Source organism: Saccopteryx leptura, chromosome 9, assembly GCF_036850995.1.
Source record: "Saccopteryx leptura isolate mSacLep1 chromosome 9, mSacLep1_pri_phased_curated, whole genome shotgun sequence".
Lineage (NCBI taxonomy): Eukaryota > Metazoa > Chordata > Mammalia > Chiroptera > Emballonuridae > Saccopteryx > Saccopteryx leptura.
In genome coordinates, this window is record NC_089511.1 from 81,191,919 (window position 1) to 81,218,419 (window position 26,501).

The 26,501-nt window shown below is 50.0% G+C and overlaps 1 protein-coding gene across 1 annotated transcript in view; it reads right to left on the bottom strand.

The window, feature by feature from the left end:
* The window catches only part of ZCCHC24 (zinc finger CCHC-type containing 24), a 66,641-nt gene that overhangs the window by 32,824 nt on the left and 7,316 nt on the right, over positions 1-26,501 (bottom strand). The window contains exon 2 of the mRNA XM_066348670.1: positions 20,915-21,115. Within this exon, the coding sequence (XP_066204767.1) occupies positions 20,915-21,115 (201 nt within the window). The remainder of the gene's footprint in view (positions 1-20,914; positions 21,116-26,501) is intronic.

A 26,501-nucleotide genomic window follows, 5' to 3' on the forward strand; every position in this document is an offset into this window, starting at 1 on the left:
CCTGTGGGCAAGCACGCCCCGCACCCCTGTTCCGCCTTCCCTGTGGGCAAGCACGCCCCGCAACCCTGTTCCGCCTTCCCTGAGGGCAAGCACGCCCCGCACCCCTGTGCCACCACCACTGCCATTCCTCTCACTCCCCTATCGGCAGTGATGGAGCAACAGCCAGAGCAGAGAGAGCTCTGTGGGGCTCTGCTCTCCCCATCCCGGCTCTGTCCCCCAAGAGAGGCTGTCCAGGCCAAGCAGGGGAGGCACACATCCAAGCTTACACAATTGCCACCCTGTCTCGGGGAGACAAAGGCCAGGCTCCAGGCCTTGGCGGCCAACTGCCCGGATGGAGTAACAGATCACAGAGTTGCTGGACTTAGAATTTTTAAAAATGTTAGTACCATAATAGCTTAGATTCTTAGAATCTCTAAAATCCGTAAGAATAATGTGTTAGAATCACAGATATGGAGAATTGTCATTTCAACAATAAAGCACATTGAAACAGAAGGACTTGGACGAGTTCAGAATCACATAATTTAGACATAGAATGATTATAGAATGCCAGACTCCAAAATTTCAGAGCAACCAAGAGTTAGAACTGTCCAGTGGGGAAACCTAGTTTCTCAGAATAATAAAACTTTGTAATTCACAATCTAAGAAATCCAGAATTGAACATCAGATAGAGTCAGAAGCGGGATCCTCTAAAACACTGATTTTCGAGTCTCATGAAACCTGTCATCTTGCATTCCCATGACTTCAGAAGGACAACGATGCTTTTGTTCAGCTGCAGGGGATGTCCCCACATCTGCCTGAGCTCTACACCACTTCAGACCCTGGCAAAGGTGTATCAGAATCACCTGAGAAACTAAAAAAAAAAGTCCACGGCCAGGCCTACCTTAATCTATTGAATCAGAATTTCTAGAACCAAGTTTAAAAAACTATTCCCTAGAGCAGGGGTCGGGAACCTTTTTGGCTGAGAGAGCCATGAACGCCACATATTTTAAAATGTAATTCCTTGAGAGCCATACAACAACCCGTGTATGTTACACATTATCCAATAAAAATTTGGTGTTGTCCCGGAGGACAACTGTGATTGGCTCCAGCCACCCGCAACCATGAACATGAGTGGTAGGAAATGAATGGATTGTAATACATGAGAATGTTTTATATTTTTAATGTTATTATTTTTTTTTTATTAAAGATTTGTCTGCGCCCTGGCCGGTTGGCTCAGCGGTAGAGTGTCGGCCTAGCGTGCGGAGGACCCGGGTTCGATTTCCGGCCAGGGCACACAGGAGAAGCGCCCATTTGCTTCTCCACCCCTCCGCCGCGCTTTCCTCTCTGTCTCTCTCTTCCCCTCCCGCAGCCAAGGCTCCATTGGAGCAAAGATGGCCCGGGCGCTGGGGATGGCTCTGTGGCCTATACCTCAGGCGCTAGAGTGGCTCTGGTCGCAACATGGCGACACCCAGGATGGGCAGAGCATCGCCCCCTGGTGGGCAGAGCGTCGCCCCTGGTGGGCGTGCCGGGTGGATCCCGGTCGGGTGCATGTGGGAGTCTGTCTGACTGTCTCTCCCTGTTTCCAAGCTTCAGAAAAAAAAAAAAAAATGAAAAAAGGTAAAGATTTGTCTGCGAGCCAGATGCAGCCATCAAAAGAGCCACATCTGGCTCACGAGCCATAGGTTCCCGACCCCTGCCCTAGGGTGATCTTAAAGAGAAGCCCCAGCTGAGAATCACTGATCTGGTAAATCTCTCTTCCATATTACAGACGGGGTAACAGAATGCATGTAACTGGCCCAAGGACACACAGTGGTGGTTCCTAGCCTCTAACAAAGGTCAGCCCCTCAAACCTCTCTACTTGTCTCATCTGCCTGGACCCCTTTGGCTCCGGGGCCCTGCCCCTGACTTGCTGCTCTTCCTCTGAGCCCCCCTGCTGGTGGTCTTGGGGACAAGTGGGGCCAGGACAGAGTAAGACACCTGGAGGCTGCCATGCTCACAAAGCCAGCCCCTCCCTCCTCCCACTCACAAGGTCAAAGCCTGTCAGGTTGTTTCAAAGGGGGGCTGGAGGGGCACTATGAAGGTAATCAAGGTCAATCCCCAGCCTTTAGGGAGGCCTGTCAGGAAGAAATGCCCCAGGCCTGGGTTGTCTGTCACGAGCCAGGTGACACTAGCTTTCTGTGTGGCCTCAGACAAGTCACTCAGCCTCTCTAGGTATAAATGGTCTCAAGGCACAGACTAGCCAGAGAACCCCTAGGATTCCCTTCTAGCTCTGTCTCTTGACCTCACACAGCATAGCCACATATTTAAGGCAATGGGAGCCCTCAGCATCCTTTGCTGGTTTGTTCCTAATTAGGACGTTCCTTCTTATATCTAATTCAAAACATGCCAGCTGTAGTTCCAGTCCCTTGCCCTACTGAATAAAGATGAAGACTATCCAGGCACAAATGCTCTCTTCTTCCTGAGAAGAAATCCATACCTTCTGCACCCTGGCTGGGGTGCCCCTCTCCCCGGTCCCTGTTGTGGGTCTGGGTGGCCTTGCTGACTCTAGTAGGAGCTTCACTCCAAACAAATGGAGGTGGGCCTCATCAGGGGCTGCCAGAGGGAAGGAGGCTGTCAGAGCCTGTGCCTGACCTGTTTTGTCTAATGTGCTCACAGCTCCTGAGCAGGACAGGGGTCCTGCTGGGCCACCATGTTTCCTCCAGAGAACTGGGGATTTCCAGCCAAGTACCCTTGGGCTCTGGAAAGAAAGCCCAAGAAGTAGCCTCAGCAATGGAGAAGTGGGAGACCAGATAGACCTTAGAACAGTGTTTCCCAAATTTGCACATGCCCACAAGTCACCTGGGCATTTGTGAAAGTGCTGATTCGGATTCAGCAGGTCAGGGGAGGGGCCCACGGTTCTGCATTCTAATAAGCTCCTGCTGATGCAACTGCTGGCCAGCGGACCACATTTCATGAGGCAAGCCTTTAGGTGTTCATAAATAACAATCTATTTATTCCCAAGAATCCCTTACTTTTGTTCAGCTTAGTTTGCAAGTCATTTCCATCCCTGTTGGTGGTGAGATCCACTCAGCGGTCCTGAGGGGCAGATGGAATGCATGTTGCTGGGTCCACTGCACAGAAGGGGAAACTGAGGTATAGCAAGGAGCTTGATCAAGTTTACACACCTAGCTATTCTCCCTCCTCTAAATTATTCTTCCATGGCTGTTTTGAACCATATACCTTGGCAACAACTTACTTCATCCAGCAACTCTGCCCTGAGCCTCCCAGGGGTTTCCAGGGAACCTTGCTGAACTGTGCTGGCTACTGATTTGGCTCCCAGTGGGCTGAGTTGGTAGAACAAAGGGTTAGGCATCAGCCAGGATCACTGGGCTTACCTTTCAGTTGTGTTCTTAGCTCCTATGCAACCCTAAGGGAATTCCTTGATGTCTCTGTGAATATCGATGATGTGCAGGGACTCAGCATGGTCCTGGCACATGGAGGGTTCTCAGCTGATGTCAGCTCCCTGTCCTCCTTTCCTTCCCCACATCCCAGCTGAGTCTTGTTCATTTTCTCCTTCACATTTATGACATGATGGCCTCTGAAGCAAGACTGCCTAGAATTATATCTGAGCTGTGTGGCCCTGGGCAAGTCACTTACCCTCTCTGGACCTCTGTGTCCTCTGTGCAACAGGGATAATAAGAGTGCACAGAGGGCTATCGTGAGGAATAGATGAGTCAATACACGTAAAGGGCTCAGAGCAGTGCCTGGATGTGGCCAACGTCCCCTGAGGTTGTTGGCTCCTATGCAGTTAATGCCTTCTCCCGTGACAGCCCCAGTCCTGTGGCAGGTGCCATGGCAGACTCAGGGGCTACAGTATTGAAGCAGCAGCATTAGCTCACACTTGCTGAGCACTCAAAATGTGCCAGGCCCCACCCAACCCAGCCCCAAGATCACAGTCAAACCCCCTATCATCATGCTCACCACCTTGGGGACTGCCCCTCCTCACCATCACCCCAACCTATAAAATGAGACACTCCGCTCTGCACAAAGCCTCCCTCCCACCAGGGAAGCACCAGGATGTGAGGCGGGAAAGAAAGCCGGGGACACACTGTCCCCTGCAGCCTGGCCTCTCTCTGGGCCGAGCACAGCAGGTGCAGTGTGCGCTGGTGGATGAGCCTGCCCTGCGGGTGGAGAGGGTGCTGGGAAATCCTGGCCCTGGATGGGGTCCGACAGATTTGGCCTGATATGAGCCACCTGTGCGACCATGGGCAAATTACTTCACCTCTCTGCTATTTTGTTACAAAATAAAGTAAGAGGAAAGGAAGGGAGGGAGAGATGAATAGAGAGAAGGTGGACAGACGGACTGCAGACATGGCGCAGGTCGGGTGAACTCCCAATGAGATCTTGAGGGAGGTGTTCAGAGGCCGTGCGTGAGGGAGGTCTCCTTTCCTTGGTCTCCCCACCCCATACCTGGGAGCCCCTTCCTGTATCTGTGGCCTGGATTCTCTGCAGCCTAAACTTGAGGACAGAGGGGCCTGAGGGGAAGGAAGCCCGGCTCATAAAGGCAGGTCAAGTCAGTGGTGCCAAGTCCTCGGGTCAGAGGCTGGGCCTTCTCCTGCCCCAGACAACGCCACAGGGTGCAGGAAGGACTCAGTGCAGGTTCGCCCATCCCGGGAGGGGGCACCCCAGACAACGCCACAGGGTGCAGGAAGGACTCAGTGCAGGTCCGCCCATCCCGGGAGGGGGCACCCCAGACAACGCCACAGGGTGCAGGAAGGACTCAGTGCAGGTCCGCCCATCCCGGGAGGGGGCACCCCAGACGCTGTAAGAAGAGAAACCACTGCCATCTCAAGTATGCCTGTGAGACTCCCCACCAACAAGGGCGGGGGCCACGCAGCCCCCGCGCACACCCACCTCAGAAGCTCATAAACCCTCGTGTCATTTCAGCAAACATGCTGTGAGCACCTGCTGTCTGCAGGGCCTGAGCTTGTTGCTCATTCGACAGTGGGGCACACAATACAATCTTAGTTTTCAAAACACATTCGCTTGCCCAGTTGCCTCTGGGTCTTACAGGGGCCCTGAGAGATGGGCTTCATGGCTGACCCACATCACACACTTGGGAGAGTGGGCGCTCAAGGGCAGGGTTGACTTGGCCAAGGTTGAACAGCTACTGAGGAGCAGGCCTTAGACAAGAGCTCAGGTCTTCAGACCCCAAAGCCCATGCCCCCTCTGCCAGCCAACTGGATACAGACCCAACCTGGCACAGACCCTCAGGAAGTGGGAGAAATGAGTGTGCCAGGATCAGTTCCAGGCTAGGCAGGGCTCAGCCAGACAGTGTAGGAGCTCCGGGGACCCCTACAGGAGAGGGTGCACTGCGGCTGGGCGGGAGGAGGTGGGGAAAGTTAGGCTGCATTCGCATCTGGGGGCACAGCACGGGCAAAGGCCTGGGGGTGAGAAGGCTCAGCAGAACTCAAACAGCAAACAGATGGGACCAGCTCCTGGAGCCCAGGCCGGGACCACACTCAGGACCAGGGCAGTGTAGAGTGGAGCTCATACAATGAGGGGGCGTCTCCTGTCCTCTAGGAGGCATGAGTGGTGAGAAGCCACTGAAGGCCTTAGGAGCCAGGTCCTGGGTGGGGATGATGGTCATGAATAGTGGTGGGGTTCAGAGAGGAGAGCCTGTGGGCCTGGGAGGGCTGGGGAAGGTATCCTAACGGTGGAGGTGGGGTCCAAGCCGGGCTCTGAGGTGGGTAAGGAGGGAGAAGATTAGGGAAAAGCACTGCAGGCCAGGGCGATGGCGTGCGCAGAGGCATGGAGGCTGGAGAGCCCTGGGGCACGCACGTGTATGCAGGCACACGTGTGCACTGGTACGTGGGTAGGCCGCCTGGCTGGGACGGGGCAGGGGAAAGAAAAGGGGAGGCCTCAGTGCCGTGTCGTCCCAGGCTGATCCTCATCTACCTCACACCAACCCCGCAAAGCCCAGTTCCTGATCCTGACTTTGCAGATGAGGGCAAACAAGGCTCAGGGGCCCAGCAATCTGACAAGCATGTTAGCGACAGAGCTGCCACTTACTGAATGCTGTTGGCCACCAAGTACTGAATCAGCTGCTTGGCACACACATTTCTCACAAACACCCAGCAAGGTGGTGAGCCCGTTTCATAGACGCCTAGGTGAAACTGTGTGACGGACCCTGGGACACAGGTGGGACAGGGCAGAAGTGGGGTCCAAGGCCATCTCAAGGGGACTGGGTGGCCCTGTGCTCTCATGTCCTCACTAAGGTTGAGGGGAGCAGAAAATGACGCAGTTGGAACCTTCCACAAGGCCTGCGAACTGCCCTGAGCTACTCCAAGAGAAAAACAAGCCGTGTGAGGCTCAGGTCAAGAGTGTGTGTGGTCCATGGAGCCCATGGGCAGGGGTTGTTAATGAGAGTGAGTGAACGGGTCTTTCCGGTGTTCAGAGAAAGGCAACCTTTTGAGCCTGAGGACAAGTGAAATCAGAGAATGCTGCCTAGAGAAGGTGACACCAAAGATGCAACTGCTACACTCCAGGTCTCCACCCACCCAGCCTTGCAGGTGATTCAAGGACCAGGGACAGGTCCTAGCTCCCAGGCTCTGCCAACATGCCTGTCCCTCAGGGCCCAGGGGCAGAGTATCAAGAAGGTGAGGCCAAACAATACACAGGATTCCTAGGGGCTCCAATAAGTGTAGGGACACAGGGGCCTGAGTCACCATTTGTGGTCCATTTAAAAGGAGAACTGGCAGCTGAGGATGTGAAACTGGCACTCCGGAACTCCTTCCTGCTAGTCTGGGGCAGCAGGAAGGATGTGCAGTGACTGCCCTGTGAGCCCCCACAGCCCATACCCGCCCTTCCATTGCCCCTGCAGCTGCTCTCACTAGTCTGTGCCAGGGTGCGCAGTTCCACCCCTCTGCCTGGCCAGAGGGAGCTGACAGCTCATAGGTGGCACTGGGCACCTTCCAACCATGCCCCACACCACCTCACCCCTTGGAGCACCCACCCTAGCGCCAAGCAGAACCCCCAGGACCCAGTTCCTGCCTCTTCGGCCTTCATCAGAGCCTCCCTCTGTGCCCCATCCCTAGGCACCTGAGAAAGCCCAGCCTGTCCCAGGGCCTCCCTGCAGCCTGTCCCCAAGGCACCCCCTCTGTGGGCTGAGGGTAGGATGGAAGACCAGAGCCCCTCTGACGACCCCACATCCCTGAAGCACCTCTGGACCTTCTCAAACAGCTGAGCTGAGGCACTGCAATAAAGACAGTCGTTAACACAGTCACAACAGCCAACACGCAGGGTGTGTATGTGGTGCCAGGCTCCTTGTGAAGCACGTCATGCAAAACAGCTCACGTACCCTCACAACTTTCCATGAGGTAGGTTTTTATTATCTCTACCTTACAGAGGACATTGAGACCCAGAGACATTTACCTTTCCCAAAGGCCACCTGCCAGCCCAAAGTGGAGCGGGGACTGAACTCAGGCGGGCTGGCTTCAGGGGCTGTGCTCACCTCACCACATTGCAAGAAGAAGGCCGTGGAAACGCCACGACACTTGGTTTGAGGACTTCGCCAGTGTCAGCAGTCATCACACCATCCCCAGCGACACTCACCCCAACTGACATTCTCCAAGCACTAGTGACATTCCAGGTTCTGTGCCACGCACTGGGACATCATAGCCTGAGCCCCTAAGCAGTGAGCCAGCCCCAGGATGCTGAGGAAGGCCTTCGCAATGATGCCTGCCGTGCACACAGGCGGGCCCTGGGCCCAGTTCTTCCTCAATGGAATCGTATCATGACGCTATCACCCTCTGTCCCTTCCTTCTTCTCTTCCCCCTTCCTCCCTCCCTCCCTCCCTCCCTCCCTCCCTCCCTCCCTCCCTTTCTTTCTCCCTCCCTCCCATCCTTCCTTCCTTCCTCCCTACCTTCCTACCTCCCTCCTTCCCTCCCTTCCTTTCTCCCTCCCTCCCATCCTTTCTTCTTTCCTTCTTCCTTCCCTTCCTTTCTCCCTTCCCTCTTCCACCCCCTCCCTTCCTTCCTCTATTGATCTTCCCTAACTTGTAGTACTGCCCCATGCTGTGAGCAAACCTGCTTCCCCATCTGCACCTTGATGGGCCTGAACCAATCAATGGTTCCCAGGTTCTGAAGGAAAAAGCCTACGTGCCCTCTGTCCCCCTCTGCCTGTCACTTGCCTAGGCTTCAGCCACTCTGGCCCAATGAAACCCAGGCCTACAGTGAGGTCAGTACCTGAATGAGGGACTGGCAACCCAGACAGGGGTCTGATGCAGGCTGATGGCCTGGGCCCTCCCTGCCGCCTTAGGATGCCCCACAGAGACCAGCCTCTGACCTGGGAAGAGGGGTAAGGAGTGGGGCCCAGAGTGCTACAGAAGTCAGGGCCGGGGAGAAGAGGGGCTGGACCAGTCTCTGCTTTCTGCCAGCCTCCCGTCCCTCCCCCAGCAGGACCCTGACACTATTTACATCCTCTAAGGTTTCAGCTGTTCTAGGATTCAATTCTCTCCCTGCTCTATTTTTCTTCTTCTTTTGCAATCTCCAAGAAACCCGAGCAGCCAGATGGGTGGGGGCGATGATTGTTTTCTGTCTGACATCTGGATTTCATTAGCAGCCCTGAGCATGCTGAGTCAGGGATGGCAGCTCCCCTGGGCTCAGGCCCTCCCCTGACCCCTCACAGCGTCCTGTCCTCGGCTGGACACAGGAGGCACAAGTGACAGTACTTCTCAAAACTCCTTCAAAGGAGTGGCCAGCCCCCCAAGGATGTCCTGGGAGTGATGGAGACTGAGGGCTTAGAGAATTTGTGCTTCAGTTCAGTGCCAAACGGATGACCGCCAGGCTGGGTGTGGCTGGGCCTCGTGGTCATGAAGAGTGGACAAGGAGCTCAGGGAAAGGACCTGAGTCCTGGATGTCCTGCTCCCATCTACACCCTAGTCTCTATTCCTACAGAGGTGCTGAGTGGACCATCAGGGCAGGAGGCCCTGCACTGGCCCCAAATTGCAGATACATTCTAGAGATGAGGAAAGGTGGTCCAGAGAGGTTAAATGGCTTGTTCAAAGTTGCACAGCAGGTAAACAGCAGAGCTGGAACTTGAACTCTGGTCTTTGGGTTATAAATATGAAGCTGTTTTGTCCCTTCACTAAGACCAGGGTCCTGATGTTGGTATATAGACCCTGAACTCTACCTGCCTTTAGGTGAAAGGTAATATCTGGCGTTTCTACATCCTACCATCAGGGAGGCCCGTGGTGGCCAACCAATCTCAAGCAGCCTGCAGATACTCTTCAGGGCCACAGTATGACTCTGTGGGCCCAGTCCTCCATAAAAAGCTGTTAAAAATTATATTTTATGACTGTGTTGGTGTAAAGACAAATATTATCCAGGCTGGATTCTGTATTATTATATTATTTTCTTCTGGCTTGAAAATAAGAAAACATTCAAACATTTTTGTGGGCCTCTAAAAGAATCCTGGGCCTGCTCAGTTTGTCCTAGAGAAGTCCACCTGGACAAACATCCCATTCTGCAGAACCTGTCTTGCTATCCGGTATCTCCTCATCTCTTATTAGCCGTGCTTACTGCCTACCTTCAACTAGAAGGCAAGCTCTAGGAGAACAGGAACCTGGCATGGCTTGTTCACTGTGGCATCCTTAAATGCTTGGCCCGTAACAGCTGTTCAACAAACACTTGCTGAATGAGTAAGTGAAGTGATCCTTGCAGGCAGGTATATTTGTTTCCCAGGCAGTAGCACCCAACTTGCCCAAGTGGCCACCTCAGAAGGCCGAGAGCCATCCTTGACACCTGATCCCTCTCCCCCTCCCTCATGGTCACCATGGATAATAGATTCCATTCTCATAGTATCCAGAATTTGTCTCCTCACCTCCACACTTTGCTCACCCTTGCTCTGTACCTGGCTTTATCCTCCATCTTGTTCCTGAACTGGTTTTGTCTGCAGTCTTGCCTCCTCCAGCTCGGTCTCTAACCTGCCACCAGTATCGTCTTTCAAAATGCCAATCCGAGCATGTCACCTAAAACCCTTGGATGGCTTTTCCCTGCCCTCCAGATAAAATCCAAGTTTGTACAGCCTGGTACACAGGCCATTCACCACCTGCTGTGGCCACATCTCCTGCTCCTCCCCTCAGGCATACACAGTGCCAGCTGTCATCAAGGGCCCACAATTCTCAGAAAGCATACTCCTGTTGTAACACAATGGCTTGGAAGCCTTCCCTACCCCAGGCCCAGACTCCTCCTCTCTGAGGCCTCCTATGAAGCCCAGGGAGAGCTGGCTTCTCACTGCAAACCTCAGTGGTAGCTCTGATTACCCTAAATGGCCAACAGTGTTTGCCTGTCTCACTGAGGACAGGGGTGGGGTCTTATCTAGCATAGGCCTGGCACACAGTAGGAGCCCAGGAAAGGTTGGGGGATTATATAGTAAGTCCTGGGCCTGGCTCGGTCCTAGGAAGACTATATGATACTGAGCCAAGTCCCCACCAGAAACCCATATACCTATGCAGGTAAGTGCATCTGGCTCAGAGTAAGATGCTCCTGCCTAGGTCTTCATGGTGCGGCCACACTGGTATGCGGAGGCCAACGTGAGAAGCCCAGGCAGACAGGCCCAATAGACAGCAACCATGACTCTCTTGCAGCCATCTGGGATTTTTGTAGCCACTATTGTGGGCAGCCCACCCACCCCTGGCCACCTTAACTGCACTGGGACAGCAGACACCCTGGGGTGGGACCAGTGGTGGAATCTACCGGAAATACCAATTTGGCCAGACCAGGTCTAGTATGGCCTCCGCTTGACCTTCTTTATTTCCAGCAACCCATCGTTTTTAAAAACCCTGCTGACTTTCTGAGAATGACAGTGGAGAGCCAAGTTCAGGTGCAAAGTAGAACCTAATTTGAAAATCATGGGCTCTGGAATCAGGAAGAGCCAAGTTTCAATTTGCATTCCTGTTCACTAGCTGTGTGACTTTAGGCAGGTCACTTAACTTCTCTGGACTTCAGTTTTATCATCTGGCAACCGGCTGATAAGAGTTTTTGAAAGAATTAAATGAGCTACTGCATATCACGTGCTAAACTCAATGGTAACCTCAATGCTTAAAAACTATTATTACTGTTGTTATATTATTATTTCTCTTGAACTAGAGACCTGGCACATTGTGTGTGAACAGCAGTAAAAGCAGGCTTTTCAGGAACTGCATGGCAGATATTATTGGCTCCTTAGAGTTCCTGGGCCAGTCCTGACATTGACTGAAGACAGACCCTGGTCCAGGCACACAGCCTCACCCCCAAGAGGGGCTGCCCTTCAGTGAAATTGGAAACTGATCTCTAGCACCTTCCATCTATGCTTTGGGGTCTGCCAGTGTTCCTGCAAAACCTAACCCACCCCCCCACCCCCACCCCCACACACACTGCTCCAGGGATCTATTCGAAGCCCCACAGGTCTGATGAGCTGAGCTCTGGATACCACTATCCTACACTTAAGGTTGGAAAAGAACAGGTTTCCATCTTAGCTTCCTGTGTTGCACCACCTGGTACTCTGACAGTGAATGCTTTTTTTTAAAAAAAAAAAAAAAAATTACTTTTAGAGAAGTGGGGGGAGAGAGAGAAGGGCAGGGGGAGGAGTAAGAAGCATCAACTTCCATATGTGCCTTGACCATGCAAGTCCAGAGTTTCGAACCAGTGACCTCAGCATTCCAGATCGATACTTCATCCACCGTGCCACCACAGGTCAGGCAACATCAGTGAATGCTTTAATTGCACTTTCACTGCTCCCTTCCTCAGAGCCTGGGGCTGCACGAACAGCTTTAGGAGCTAGGTAAGGCTGACTTAGGGTTATGCACATTCCATGCCCAGTTAGACCATTTAAGATTTTAAAGGCATTTAGACCATTTAAAAATTATTCTACAGGAGAGGAGAAAGAGGCAGAAGAAATATTCCAAGAAATAATGGCTGAAATTTTTCCAATCTGATGAAAAACTTTAATCAACACATCCAAACAGCTCAAGAGACTCCAAGTAGGATTAATATGAAATAAAAATGGACACAGCATAGTAAAACTGCTGAAAGCTAAAACAAGGAGGAAGTCTTGAAAGCAGCAAGAAAAAAAATGACACATCATTTACAATGGAATTCCAATAGTATTAACAACTGACCTCTCATCAGAAACAATGGAGGTCAAAGGGCAATGGAATACTACACTGAATGTACTCAAATAAAAATAAAACCTGTCAAGAATTCTATGCCCAGCAAAGCTATCTTTATTTTTTTATTTTATTTTTTTTACAGAGACAGAGAGAGAGTCAGAGAGAGGGATAGACAGGGACAGACAGACAGGAACGGAGAGAGATGAGAAGCATCAATCATCAGTTTTTCGTTGCAGCACCTTAGTTGTTCATTGATTGCTTTCTCATATGTGCCTTGACCGTGGGCCTTCAGCAGACTGAGTAATCCTTTGCTCGAGCCAGCGACCTTGGGTCCAAGCTGGTGAGCTTTGCTCAAACCAGATGAGCCCGCACCCAAGCTGGCGACCTCAGGGTCTCGAACCTGGGTCCTCCGCATCCCAGTCCAACGCTCTATCCACTGCGCCACCACCTGGTCAGGCGCAAAGCTATCTTTAAATAATAAAAATGAAATAGAGATATTCTCAGATAAACAAAAACAGAGATTTAATTGCTAGAACACCAACCTTTCCAGAAATACTAAAGGAAGTTCTTCAGGCTGAGAGCAAGTGGCCCAAACAGTAATGCAAAATACACATGAAAAAGACAAGGAGCACTGATAATGGGATTATGTAATGCAAAAGACAGTATAAATAAATATTTCCTTTTGTTTCTTCTCTTAGTTGATGTAAAAAGCAACTGTATAAAACAATATGCATGTAATCATACTATTTGCCTTATAACATATAGAAATGTAATATATTTGCCTATAATAGCACAAAAGAAGGAGGTGGGCACAAATCTGTCTTGAGCTAAGAAAATGACTCCAGATAGTAACTTGAATCTACAGCAACAAATGAAGAGAACCAGAAATAAGAAGGCTAATCTGACAATGTTTTAACTTTCTTTCCTTCTCTCTCTCTCTCTGTGTATTTATATGTATAATATATATGTACACTATATATGTATTATATATAATATACATATACATAAATATATATGTATGTATATATTTGCTTTCCTTTCCTCTTTCAGCTTCTTTAAACACAAAATTACATAAATAGTTATAATCTGTGATATTAAACGTGTAACATATATAGATGTAATGTGTGTAACAACAATGCTACAAAAACAAAGAAAAGAGACTAGAGCTATATAAGAGTAATAGTTCTATATGGCATAGGAATTAAATAGTATAAATCTGAAGCAGACTCTGACAAGTTAAGATAAATAAGCCCTAGAGCAAACAGTAAGGAAATAGCTTTAAAAATTAGTAAAAAGAAATTAAAATGTTACATTAAAAATTATCATTTAATGCAAAATGAGGCAATAAAGGAGGAATAGAAGACAAGGAAGAACATGAGTAATTTAGAAAACAAAAAGAAAAATGGCAGGCCTAAATCCAACTCTATCAATAATAGCATATATCAAAACAGCATTATCAATATTGCAAACAGATTAAACAAGCCAAGCAAAAGGCAGATTTGGATAAAAAGTAAACCAAGATCCTACTGTATGTTATCTATAGAAGACCCACTTTAGGTTCAAAGATTTGAACAGATTTATAGTAAAAACAAAAAAAAAAAAAGGAAAAAGATCTATCATGTGATAGCAATTATAAAAAGGCTGGTTACCCTGAAATCAGGCAAAATAGATAAAAAAATGTTACTAGAGATAAAGATGGCATTTTATAATGACAAAAAGGATCAATCAATCATGGAAATACAATTATAAACATATTATATTTCCCCATGTATAAGACACACCCTTTTTTGAAAAATTTGGTGTCTAAAAACTGGGTGCATCTTATACAGTGGTTGTAGATTTTTATTTTTATTTTATTTATTCATTTTTAGAGAGGAGAGAGAGAGGGAGAGAGAGAGACAGAGGAGAGAGAGACAAAGAGCAAGAAGGGGGGAGGAGCTGGAAGCATCAACTCCCATATGTGCCTTGACCAGGCAATCCCAGGGTTTCGAACCGGTGACCTCAGCATTTCCAGGTTGACGCTTTATCCACTGCGCCACCACAGGTCAGGCAGTTGTAGATTTTTTTACTTGCATTTCCCACTTTTTCGCGCTTGTTTTTGTGCTCATTGTTGAAGATAATGATTCGTCATCAGACACAGATGAGGACAAGCTAATGGATATGAGTTTTGAGAGTGATGAGGAGTTGTATGAATTTTACGATGAATAAAACTTGAGTTCAATAACTTTATATAAACATTTTTTTTCAAATTTCAGGCCCCCAAATTAAGGTGTGTCTTATACATGAGAGCATCTTATACATGGGGAAATATGGTAGATGTACTTAATAACAGAGCACCAAAATACATGCAGCAAAAGCTGACAGAATTGAAGAAAAAAATAGTTAAACCATAATAAAGATTTCAATACCCTTACTTATTATAATGGACAGAGAACTAAGTATAACATCAACAAGGATTCAGAAGATATGATCAATACCATACACCAAACAGACAGGACAGACATCTATAGGACACTCTACCCAACAACAGCAGATTACCTTCTCAAGCGCACATGAACCATTCTCTAAGACAGCCCACATGCTAGGCTATGAAACAATCCACGATAAAGTTAGAAGCATTGAAATAATATAAAGTATGTTCTGTGATCACAACAGAATAAAATTAGAAATCATTAAATAAAGATATCTCGGAAACTCATAAATATGTGGATATTGAACAACATACTCCTAAATAACCAGTGGGTCCAAGAAGAAAAAGGGACATGAGAAAATACCCAGTGCCCTGGCTGGATAGCTCAGTTGGTTAGAGTGTCATCCTCATATGCAAAGGTTGCTGGGTCGATCCGCGGTCAGGGCACATACAGAAACATACTGCCATTTACAGCAACATGGATGGACCTTGAGAACATTATACTGAGTGAAATGAGTCAATCAGAAAAAGCTAAGAACTGTATGATTGCACACATAGGTGGGACATAAAAGAGACTCATGGACACACATAAAAGTGAAGTGGTGACAGGGATAGAGGGAGAAAGAGTAGGGAATGGGGGGGATTAAAAAGGGACATATATAAGGTCACAGAAAATCATTTTTCTGTGATGGGCACAATCAACAGTTCAAATGCTATAAAAATGTTTACCTGAAACCTATGTACTCTTATTAATCAATGTCACCTCATTAAATTTAATTTTCTAAATTAAAAAAAAAAAAGAAAATACCCTGTGATAAGTTAAAATGAAGATATGACATACCAAACTTTTGGGATGCAGCTCAGGGGAAAATGTATACAGTAGTTGTAAACATCTACAGTAAGTCCTCACTTAACATCATTGACAGCTTCTGCAATGTTAAGTGAAACAACAAAGAATGAACCCAATTTTACCACCGATTCATTGATATAAACAGGAGTTAATTTCTGATGGCATCTCATCAATCTTTTAATTAAGTGACATTAAATTATAATACACTGTATATATAAAAAGGAAGAAAGATATAAAAGTCAGTAACCTAACCTTCACTTCAAGAAACTAGAAAAAGGCCTGACCAGGCGGTGGCGCAGTGGATAGAGCATCAGATTGGGATGCGGAGGACCCAGGTTCGAGACCCCGAGGTCGCCAGTTTGAGCGCGGGCTCATCTGGCTTGAGCAAAAAAAAAAGCTCACCAGCTTCGACCCAAGGTCGCTGGCTTGAGCAAGGGTTTACTCAGTCTGCTGAAGGCCCACGGTCAAGGCACATATGAGAAAGCAATCAATGAACACCTAAAAGTGTCGCAACGAAAAACTGATGATTGATGCTTCTCATCTCTCTCCGTTCCTGTCTGTCTGTCCCTGTCTATCTCTCTCTCTGACTCTCTCTCTGTCCCTGAAAAAAAAAAAAAAAAGAAACTAGAAAAAGGAAACTAAACTGAAAGCAAGCTGAAGGAAGGAAGTAATGGATCTGAGTGAAGACTTGGAAGCAAGGACTCAGGAACATGTGCGCACCCTCGTTCGTGGCAGCATTACAACAGTCAAAAAGTGAAACCAATCCAGTTGTCCACTGATTAATAAATGGATAAACAAAATGTGGTAATCACAACACACACACACACAGGAATATTATTCAACCTCAAAAAAGGAAGGAAATCCTGTCACATGTTACAACATGAATGAACCTTGGGAATATTCCAAGAGAAATAAGCCAATTGCAAAAGGATATATACTGTATGATTCCACATCTAAGAGGTTCCTAGAGGAGTGCAATTCAGAGACAGAAAGTAAAATGGTTGTTGCCAGGGGCTGGGGTTGGGGGAGGGATTATTGCTTAATGGGTACAGAGTTTCAGTTTTGCAAGATGAAGAGTTCTGTGGATGAATGGTGGCGATGTTTGTACAACAATGTGAATGTACTTAATGCCACTGAACTATACACTTAAAAATGGTTAAGATGGTAAATATTATGTTATATATATTTTGCCACAATTTTAAAAAGATTAAAATGAAAAGTAATGAAATTGAGAATATAAAAATAATAAAGGAAATTAAACTCAGTTCTTTGAAAAGTTCAGCGAAATTGACAAACTCTTAGTTAGATTGAGAAGACTCAAATTACAAGAATCATAAATGAAAAGAATTAGATTATGAACCACAATAAATTAAATAACAGATGAAATGGACAAATTTTTAGAAAGACACAAACTACAGAAACATACTCAAGAAGAAATAGAAAATCTAAATAGACCTATAATAAGTAAGGAGATTGAACTAGTAATTTAAAAAAATATCTACCTGGCCCTGGCCAGGTAGCCCAGTTAGTTAGAGCATCATCCAGATATACCAAGGTCATGGGTTCGATTCCGGTCAGAGCACATACAAGAATCAGCCAACAAATGCATAAATAAGTGGAACAACACATTGACGTTTCTCTCTCTCTCTCACTTCCTATCTAAAATCAATAAATAAAAATTAAAAGAAATAAAGGAAAGCCCAAGCCAGATGCTTTCACAGATGAACTTTACCAAACATTTTTAAAAAATTAATAATAATTCTTCACAAATCTTCCAGAAAATAGAGTGGGATGGAACACTTCCCAAATCATGGAATTGATAAATGATAATACATGGACAAAACTTGAAAAGAGTATGTTCAGTGAAAGAATCTAGGCACAAAGACTACATAGTATATCATTCTATTTATATAAAATGTTTATAATAGGCAAATCTATAGACACAGAAAGTTGATTAGTGGTTTCCTAGGGGCTGAGGAATAGGGGTGACAGCTGGGGAGTGTGTGGTTTCTTTCTGAGGTGATTAATGTTCTATTGATAGTTGTAGTGATGGTTATATAGCTATGTGAATATACTAAAACTCATTGAATTGTACACTTTAAATGGATAAATTATATGGTAATAAATTACATCTCATTAAAGCTACTAATAATAAGCACTCTACTTTTAAATATTATAAATTCTGAGCTCCTTATAAAATAAGCACTCCACTTTTAAATATTATAAATTCTGAGCTCCTTATAATATTTTACTTGAAGCAAAGGTTTCCATGCCTTATAAAAGCCTCGTTCACACGTCCCTTCATTCATGAAGACTTGCGCTTAGCACCTGCTGTGTGTGGTCTCCGGGCTGGCATGGGGTCAGACAGTGAGGGGTATAGAGATGAATCTAGCCCCTCATTGCCCCAAGGTTGTGGTCAGGTGAGTGGTGGGGAACACCCAATTAAATTCCAGCCTTACAAAATACCTAGGACCCTGCTGGTTGGGGGCACTCTCCATTGTGACCCAAGGGAGAAAAACAATGCTAGCCAACATTTATTGAGTGCCCACCATGTGCCAGGCACTGTGAGAAGCCTTTTCCATTTATTTCAATGGACTCTCACAGTCCTATGAGGTAGAGTCCTCATTAGCCTCATTTTACAGATGATGAAACTGATGTTTTGAGCCTTTGCCTTCCCACCTCTCCTCAAGGGTAGAGGGAGACCCTTGGGCCTGCAGCAGTCCCAGATAGAATCAGGTTTGTGATGGGGCCAGAAGAGGACCTCTACCCATTCAAGAGAGAAAGTGAGGCTCCACCGGTCATGGGTGTCTTGCTCAGAGTGACATCGGTGCTCAGGGAGGCAAAGAGCATGGAGGTCTCAAGACCGGGGTGCTCATATTGGCCTGCCCTGTCATCAGCATGTCACCTCTCTGAGACTCTTTCTTCAACTGCAAAATGGGACTGTTACTTATATTTCTGCCAGAGAGTAAAGAGCCCTGTACAAGATAAGTGAGCAGACTATGTGATCCACATAAAGAACCAGGGTTGCCTGACCAGGCGGTGGCGCAGTGAATAGAGTGTTGGACTGGGATGCGGAGGACCCAGGTTCGAGACCCCAAGGTTGCCAGCTTGAGCGCGGGCTCACCTGGTTTGGGCAAAGCTCATCAGCCTGGACCCAAGGTCACTGGCTCGAGCAAAGGGTTACTCTATCTGCTAAGGGCCCACGGTCAAGGCACATATGAGAAAGCAATCAATGAACAACTAAGGTGTCACAACGAGGAACTGATGATTGTTGCTTCTCATCTCTCTCCATTCCTGTCTGTCTATCCCTCTCTCTGACTCTCTGTCTCTGTAAAAAAAATAAAATAAAAAAATAAAGAACCAGGGTTGCCCTGCATGGAGGGTGAGAGGACTGAGGGCAGGCACACCTGTCCCCACATGCAGAAGACCTTTGGCCCCACACTCACACATCACTTCACCAGCCCGCCACCTCCACTGGCCACTCTGTGGGAGGCTCTGCCACCCTTCTCCCCTCAATCCCCAGCCCCATTCATGCCCTCCTTGGCCTGGAAGCCTTCCCAGGCTGCAAGCCCAGCGTGAGCACACCTCCTCGGAGCCCCAAGAGCCCCTGATAGTGTGAGTGTCACCTGCTGGGGGTGCAGTTTAAAACCTCAGCTCCTCCACTGACCCGCTCAGTCAGCTCATGCAGTGCTTGACTCACAAAGCCGCACGTCACATGCGGCTGACAAGAGCACTTTACACGTCAGGTGGTTGTAAGCACCAGTCCAGCTTGGAGAGCTTACCACAGCCCCCGTGCCCTCGGCAGGGCTAAGGCCTGCCTTGCCCACTTCACAGGCTGCGGCAGGACAGGATGAAGATGAACTTTGGAGAGCTTACCACAGCCCCCGTGCCCTCGGCAGGGCTAAGGCCTGCCTTACCCACTTCACAGGCTGCGGGCAGGACAGGATGAAGATGAACTTTTGAGGTGTTTTGTGGATGACTGAGAACAGAGAACCCCTCTGCTGAGGGCTCAGCTGGGGAGGGCACGGGGGTGCTGATGATGGACCATGGACACAGCTCTGAAGACCGACTGGGTCCTTAGTTGCCTGTTTGCTTTCTACATATTGAGTAGACAGGCTCACCAGAGCGTGGATCTGGAGAACAGCCACCTGTGGGTCAGCTCCCACTACTCAGGAACCAAGGAGGGCCTCCCTTGCCCAGGGGGAGGCCAAGACCACTGGTGTACATGAATCACTGGGTGGGTGGAGGGTCTTATTAAAATGCAGCCTTGGGTGGGCCTGAGATTCTGTATTTCTGACAAGCTCCCAGGCAACACTGATTCAGCTATGCCTGGCTGCACTTTGAGTGGCAAGCACAGAAAGCAGGGCACGGCCGTCTGTGAGGGTCATGATGAGCAAGAAGTGCGTGTTGGCGCCCACTGGTCCTGGAGGGACCAGCCCCACCCAGCCATGCGCTCGGCTCCCATCTGGAGGGTGGGACAGCATGGGTTTTCTGACTGTACAGGATTTTGTTTCCATTACATATATAAAATACTATAAAAGTCGTACCACCTCATTAAAAACACTAGAAACTATGAAAAAATAATAGGGAAAAATCACTGATAATCTCATACTGTATTTAAAACAACTGTTGCCTGACCCGGGGTGGTGCAGTAGATAAAGCGTCTATCTGGAATGCTGAAGTCACTGGTTCGAAACCCTGGGCTTGCCCAGTCAAGGCACATATAGGAGTTGATGCTTCCTGCTCCTCCCCCCCTTCTCATTCTCTCTCTCCTCTTCTCTAAAATGAATAAATAAGGTCTGAAATTTAAAAAACAACAACAACAAAAACAACTGTTAACCTCTCTCCCTGGGATTCCAAAGCCATGTCGATCAGAGAGCCGGGGTCCTCTCGAGAATGGGGTCTGCCCAGAAGCCCCACCCAGTCGTGGCCAAGCATCCAGTGAGACGGGGGCTGCTCTCTACACTCCAATCTTCTGGCCCCCTCCCCTCCCCAGCCCCACAGCGCCTTTACCCAGGCCCATCATGGGGGCACAGTCAGGGTGGGGCCACTCACTCCCTCACAGGCTGAGGGGGAAGCCTGCTGCAGGGGAGGCAGAGGGGGGGCCGGGGGAGGGGGCGCACATCTGGATTCCTGGCCCCGAGCCCACATTCCTTCCCTGTGAGTGTGAGGAGATGGGATCTCGGGAGAGAGCTATGAGGAGACTGCTGGCCCCCGTCCTGCCTCACCGTTACTGGACCCACCCTGGCAGAAAGACGGGTAAGGGACTGGAAGGCCCAGAATCTCATTTTGGGGTCCCCCACCCAGACTGCTGCCTAACCAGTGCAGGTCCAACCTGGATCTCCGTCCTGTTCTTATCCGCCAGTCTTATCTCAGAAATACCAGAGGGGACAAAAAGGTTGGGAGCAGAGAGGGCCACAGGGCCATTTGCTCATGGAAGCAGAGGAGGGAGGATCGGGGTGGGGAGAGCAAGGCTCTACCCATAGAAGCTGGTCCACAGGTCAGTGGGGGACCCATGACCTCCGCCTGGGCCAGGCTGCCTTACCTGGGGGCAGTCCTTGATGTAGTGTCCTTTGTTGAAGCACAGGTGGCACAAGTAGTTGGGTGGGGGTCTCTTGCTGGGCTTTCGGGTCTCAGAGGTGAGGGTCAGGTCAGAGAAGTGCTCAGTGAGGGAGCTGAGGCCGTCAGCGATGTTGTTGAGGGAGCCATAGGGCGAGGCGCTCTTGTACACACTGCTGCTCAGTGCCTGTGGGGACAGAGGCTGTGAGGACTCCGGAAGGCCTAGACACATTCATGGGCAGCCATGAGCTCAAGGAAATTTCCATGGGCATGTGTGCGCACGGGCAAACACACACACACACACACACACACACACACACACACACACACACACACACGTGCATTCACAATGACCCTGCGCTGCCCATGGGCTCTGGCCTCCTGGAGCTTGAGTTCAAATCCTAACTCTAGTTGTATGTTATGAACAAACCAAATAACCACTCTGGGCCACAGTGGCCCTGTCTGGAAAATAGGAATAATAATAACTACCTCCTAGGGTTTCTATAAAGACTAATGTGAAGTCACATACAGCACTACTCTCCTGCCTGGCACTTAGGAACCGCTCCATAGTGGTGGTAATGATAATAATCGTGATCATCACTGTTATCACTAGTTCTCTGCACGGTGCCAGGAGATAAGCAGGTATAGCAAAAAACAGCCTGCTAGGTTTGGCGCTCTGCCACTTACTGGTGGAGTGACTATAGACAAGTCACTTATCTCTGAGCTGACTCAGTTTCTTCAACTTGTAAGAACGAGAAAGATCAGATGCATCATGGTTTCCCTTGTACAGAAGACTGGACTGGAAGCCACGCTTTGCCCCGTCTCCGGCAGCTGGAGGCCCGTGCAGACTGTCTGGGGAGCCCTCAGCCCGGCTCCGCCAGCTCTCTTGGAGCCCAGGGAGGAAGTGGCCCACCTCTCCCACCTCTCTCACCTCTCCCACCTCCAGTTGACAGGAACCAGATGTCTTGCCTGGCTTCAAAGCAGATGCGGCCCAGGCCCCTCCCGGTGTATATACCCTCTATTTATAGGAGTCACAGGCTCTGCGGCCAGGCACACTGGAATTTAGTAAAGATGGGGCCGGCAGGGAGGTGGTTCCCTTTCCTGGGTCAAGGCCAAGGCTGAAAAGAGGAAGCTTTCTCAGGAGGGTCAGAGACAAACCTGGGCATGGGTTTGGGTATCCCTTGGCCCCAGCTCAGGTGCCCAAGAATTCCAGGAGTGAAGTAGGGGCCTTGGGTCTAATAGAGAGACATGGCCTTGTTCTTGGGAATCCCTAGGCCGACGGGCGAGGAGAGTCCCTAAGAGGAAGTCGCCTCAGGCTCCCTTACAAAGATGGGGCTGACAGAGGCCCAGGATGCGGACAGTCCTCTCTGGGTCCCCTCCGCATGAGAAGAGGATGGAGGTGAGCTAAGAGCTGGTCCCAGGGGATCAGGCGCCCCCTACAAGCAGGACAGGCCCCTCCCTCACACATGTATCCTCAGCTCCCTGCTTGTTCCATCTCTGGGGTCTGGCACTCCCTTCCCAGAAGATACAGCCCTCACCATCTGGGTGCCAACACTCTGACTCCCTGATGCCCTGCTCTGTGACTCCGGGCCAGCCGTCTCCCTCTCCGGGCTGCTGTTCCCCCTCGTGTAGGCCTGGAAGGAAAGGCACAGACAGTACATCCAGGGCAGCCTGGCCCTGCACACAGTCAGCCTCCAGGAACTGGGCAGAACTCAAATGCTCCTACTGACAATCTCTGCTCTAGCACGGTCCAGTGCTGCCCTGAAACCCAGGTCAGTGGAAGATACCACACAAACCTATACTCAGTCTGAGGGCATCTCTCCAGCTCTCACATGGCCCCAGGTGGGGTGGTGCATCTCGAGGCAGAAGGTGCCCCCTCCCGGTATGTATGCAAGCCGACACTATGCAACCTTACGGGGCATGGGAGGGTTCCAACGGAAATGGGATTAGATGATAACTGAGCACCTACTCTGTGCCAGGCCCTGAAAACTTTACACATATTAAGAGCAGGTGCTCACAACCCTGTGAGTCACTGTCCCATTATACAGATTAGATGAGTATGTTCCAACTTGCACTGAATGACCTGGGAAACTTATAACAAATACAGTTTTCTGGGTCCCACTTCAAACCTATCAAAGAAGCCAACTGGGATAAAGGACCTGGAACCTATACTTTTTGCTGTGGTAAACTACACATACATAAAATCTATCATTTTAATGTTTAACTGTACAGTTGAGCACCATTGAGTGCATTTATTTTTACGCAACCATCACCCCATCCATCTCCAGACATTTTTCATCATCCCAAACTGAAGATCTGTCCCCGAGACACTAACGCCTCCTCCTCACCCCAGCTCGAACCTGCATCTTCAAAGTCCCTCCAGGCAGTTCAGCTACAACCGACCCAGCCCCACCCGGCAGAACACCTGGGCTTTCTCACTGTCAGGGTCTCTCTTTGGGTGGACTCTAGCCCCCCCCCCCCACCGGCCTGAGGGGGCCTCCCTGACGGAAGTTCCTCCAAACACAAAACTTGAAGCATTTATCAATGCGTGACTCACCCTCATGGCTGGGAAATGCAGTTTCACAAACAACAACCCTCTTTTCCTCCCTTTTCTTTCCTTTTTCTTTTCTGGATGAGAGTTAAGCAAGTCCACAGGAATCAGGACTGTTTTGGCAGCAAGTTAAGAGGCAGGGGAAGCCTGGCGGCACCAGAAAGGGCACGGACCCCACCGAGAGCCGGTCCCTGGGCCTGGGCCCTGCCCGCGGGCAACCTGAGGCCTCGAGCAGGCTGCCCTCTCCCTGGCAGCTCAGCCCCTCACAAGGTGACAGGAGGGCCCTGCCACACGGCGCTCCTCTCCTCCCTGCTGCTCCCACCTCCAGAGTGCTCTGGCCTGTCCCTCATGGCTGCTCCGGACCCCATTCAAGACGCTGCCACCTGGGAACTGGAAGGACAGAGTGGTGAGCTGAGACAACCCTGCTCTCACAGGTGGAGAGACTGAGACCCAGAGAGGACACAGTCAGACCCAAGGGCCAGGAGTCTGGCTTGCTGCCTGCACCTGCGCCTGTTGCAAAGGTGGGTGGGGCAGCAAGCTGTTTCCTCTCTGAAGGAGGAGGAGCTCGGGCCAGGGAGGTGAAAGGTGAGCCAGCCTCTCAGATGTTTCCCTGGCCTGTGCCCACTGGATGGAGCAGAGGCCAGGACACACAGAGCTTCCTCCCCTCTGGCTGCAGAGTTGGGGCTTGACCTCTTGGGTTTCCCATGTGCAAAATGTGAAACGCAGCAGGGAAGGTGGGCAAACCTGATGAGCCCTGCAGCCTACTATCTACGGTCTGACACCCAGGTACTGAAAGATACTCCCAGAGCCCAGCTTGCACACGGCACTTAATCAACAAGACCGCCTCTGTTCCAGGTCCTGCCATCTGCAGCCAAGGGCAAGGCTGGGCAGGGCACCCCGTCAGTAGTCAGCCGCGAACTCTGCAACAGCCGAGCTGCTCCTCTGTGTGTCCATGGACCAGAGCTTTTCTACCTCCAGTTCCTCACTTGCTGTCCACCCCTAGGAGGCCCTCTGTGTCCATCCAGACCTCTTGCAGGACCTGGCTCTTGATCTGGGTCTAATTCTAGTGGTGGGGCCGTGAAACCACCACTCAGGCCTCGAACTCCACAGGCCAGTGTGAAATGCATAGCTTCAGAGGTGTTCCCAAGGCCCTACTGGCCACAGAGGCCCTAGCTTCCTCCAGGGGCCTCCTGGGCCTTGCAGCCATAGCCCTGTCTCTCAATGCTATAGGTGGGGGTGGGGACCACCCCATACCTCCCCTGTCCTTGCCTGAAGTCTCTCTCCAATCCCTTTGCATGATGATACCTCCTCATGTCTCCATGAGGCTGGACATCCCTGAATAAGATCCTGCAATCTTGTCACTCCAGAGCCCAAAGTGTTCAGGAACTCCCTACACTGTGATGGTCCTAGACACAGACACTCAAAAGCAGCAAAGGGCCTGGGAGCCCCACTTGACAGAAGAGGGAGCGGATGCCTTACCACCTTTAAGGATTTAGGTTCGGGTCTCCTAGTTCCTGTGAACTAAGTCGGAGGGTGGCCTCACCCCAGGTTAAGCTGCTTTGGGCTCTGGCTGACAATACCCCATTAGTAGATGGGTAGAAGTCTCTGGGCCATCAAGTCCCAAATTATCATTCTGGGGGAAAAGCCACCAGTCCTGCTTCCCAAGGACCCAAGCATGAGCAGGAAGTGTGGGATCCTCACACCACATCTAGGGGACAGAGTGTCAGAGTCCTGTCCATAGCTGCAACTTTTCCAAGGTTCTGGCTTGGCTGCTGGAGAAAGTTAGCTTGGAAGACACTAAAGTTTATTCCGATCCTACTTGTGTGACATCTCAACTAGATCCTTTCCCTTTCTCATTACTTCATAGAACTGGAAACAAGGGCTCAGAGAAGCTGAGTAACTTGCCCACGCACGTGGCTGAGCAGACACTGACACCCACCCCAGATCTGATGGCCGTGATATTTCAGCCACCACACAGCCTCCAAGGCTTGGCTTCCCCTCCAGGAAGAGGAGCCAGAGGAGAACGCCAGGTGTAAACCATTCCTGGTTCAGAGGCCGTGTGACATCGTACTGCCAAGCCCCTCAGCACTGGCAAGATGAAGCCCCAGCTTTCCTGGGCTACGTGAGGGATCTGGGCCCTGGAGCTGGTGGTTCTGCTGAGGGAGTCCAGAGGCAGATATCCAGGCCTGATTCAGTCTGCCAAGCTCTGCTTTTCCTGCCCTGCCCCCCGCACCAGGACAGTAAGAGGGCACAGTAGGTAGGAGGCATGCCAGAACTAGGGCAGGTGGACAGAAGCTTCCGAGATGGACCTGGAGGGAGAAGAGAGCAGTCAGAGCAGAGGCAGGGCAGCAGGCAGACAAGCAGCACTCACAGGGAAGGGCGGAGAGGAGGGCAGCGCCTGAGGACTAGAGGCCTGGCAGGGGCGGATGTTGAGCACTGCCCCACGAGCCCACGTAGAGCCCCGAGGGGGAACCTCTGAGCTCAGTCCCCGGCTACAGTGGGGCTTCTTTCATCAGTTGAACTGAACAACTGCTTTCTTATCCCAAAAGTGTCCCCTGTACCTCCACACACAGATGTGTGTGTGCACATATACACTCACTTGCACACACATGCTCGCCCACACTTCTCTCTTTGAGACAAGAAACCATTCATCTTGCAAATGACTCTACCCTTCCTCCAAAGGATCTGCCCTTCTTCTACCCAGGGTCTACCTCGGGCGCCAGCCACAGTCAAGTGCACACGTACACGCACGCAGGCACGCACGCAGGCACGCAAGCAGAGGCGGGTGTGGGCTGAGCTGGGCTGGGGGAGGAGACACTAGCTGTCAAGGCAAGGAGTTGGCCAATGGGAAAATAAACCACACCCAGAGGGAAGGATTCCCCAGCCGCGCCAGACCCCAGCTCTGCTCCTGCTTGTTTCCACAGTCCAAAGCTGACCTGCAGGCCAGGAGCGTGGCGGAGCTGGCACCTTCAACACTTCACCCGGACTCCCAGTGGCACCATTGCCCCTGAGGTCCCTGCAC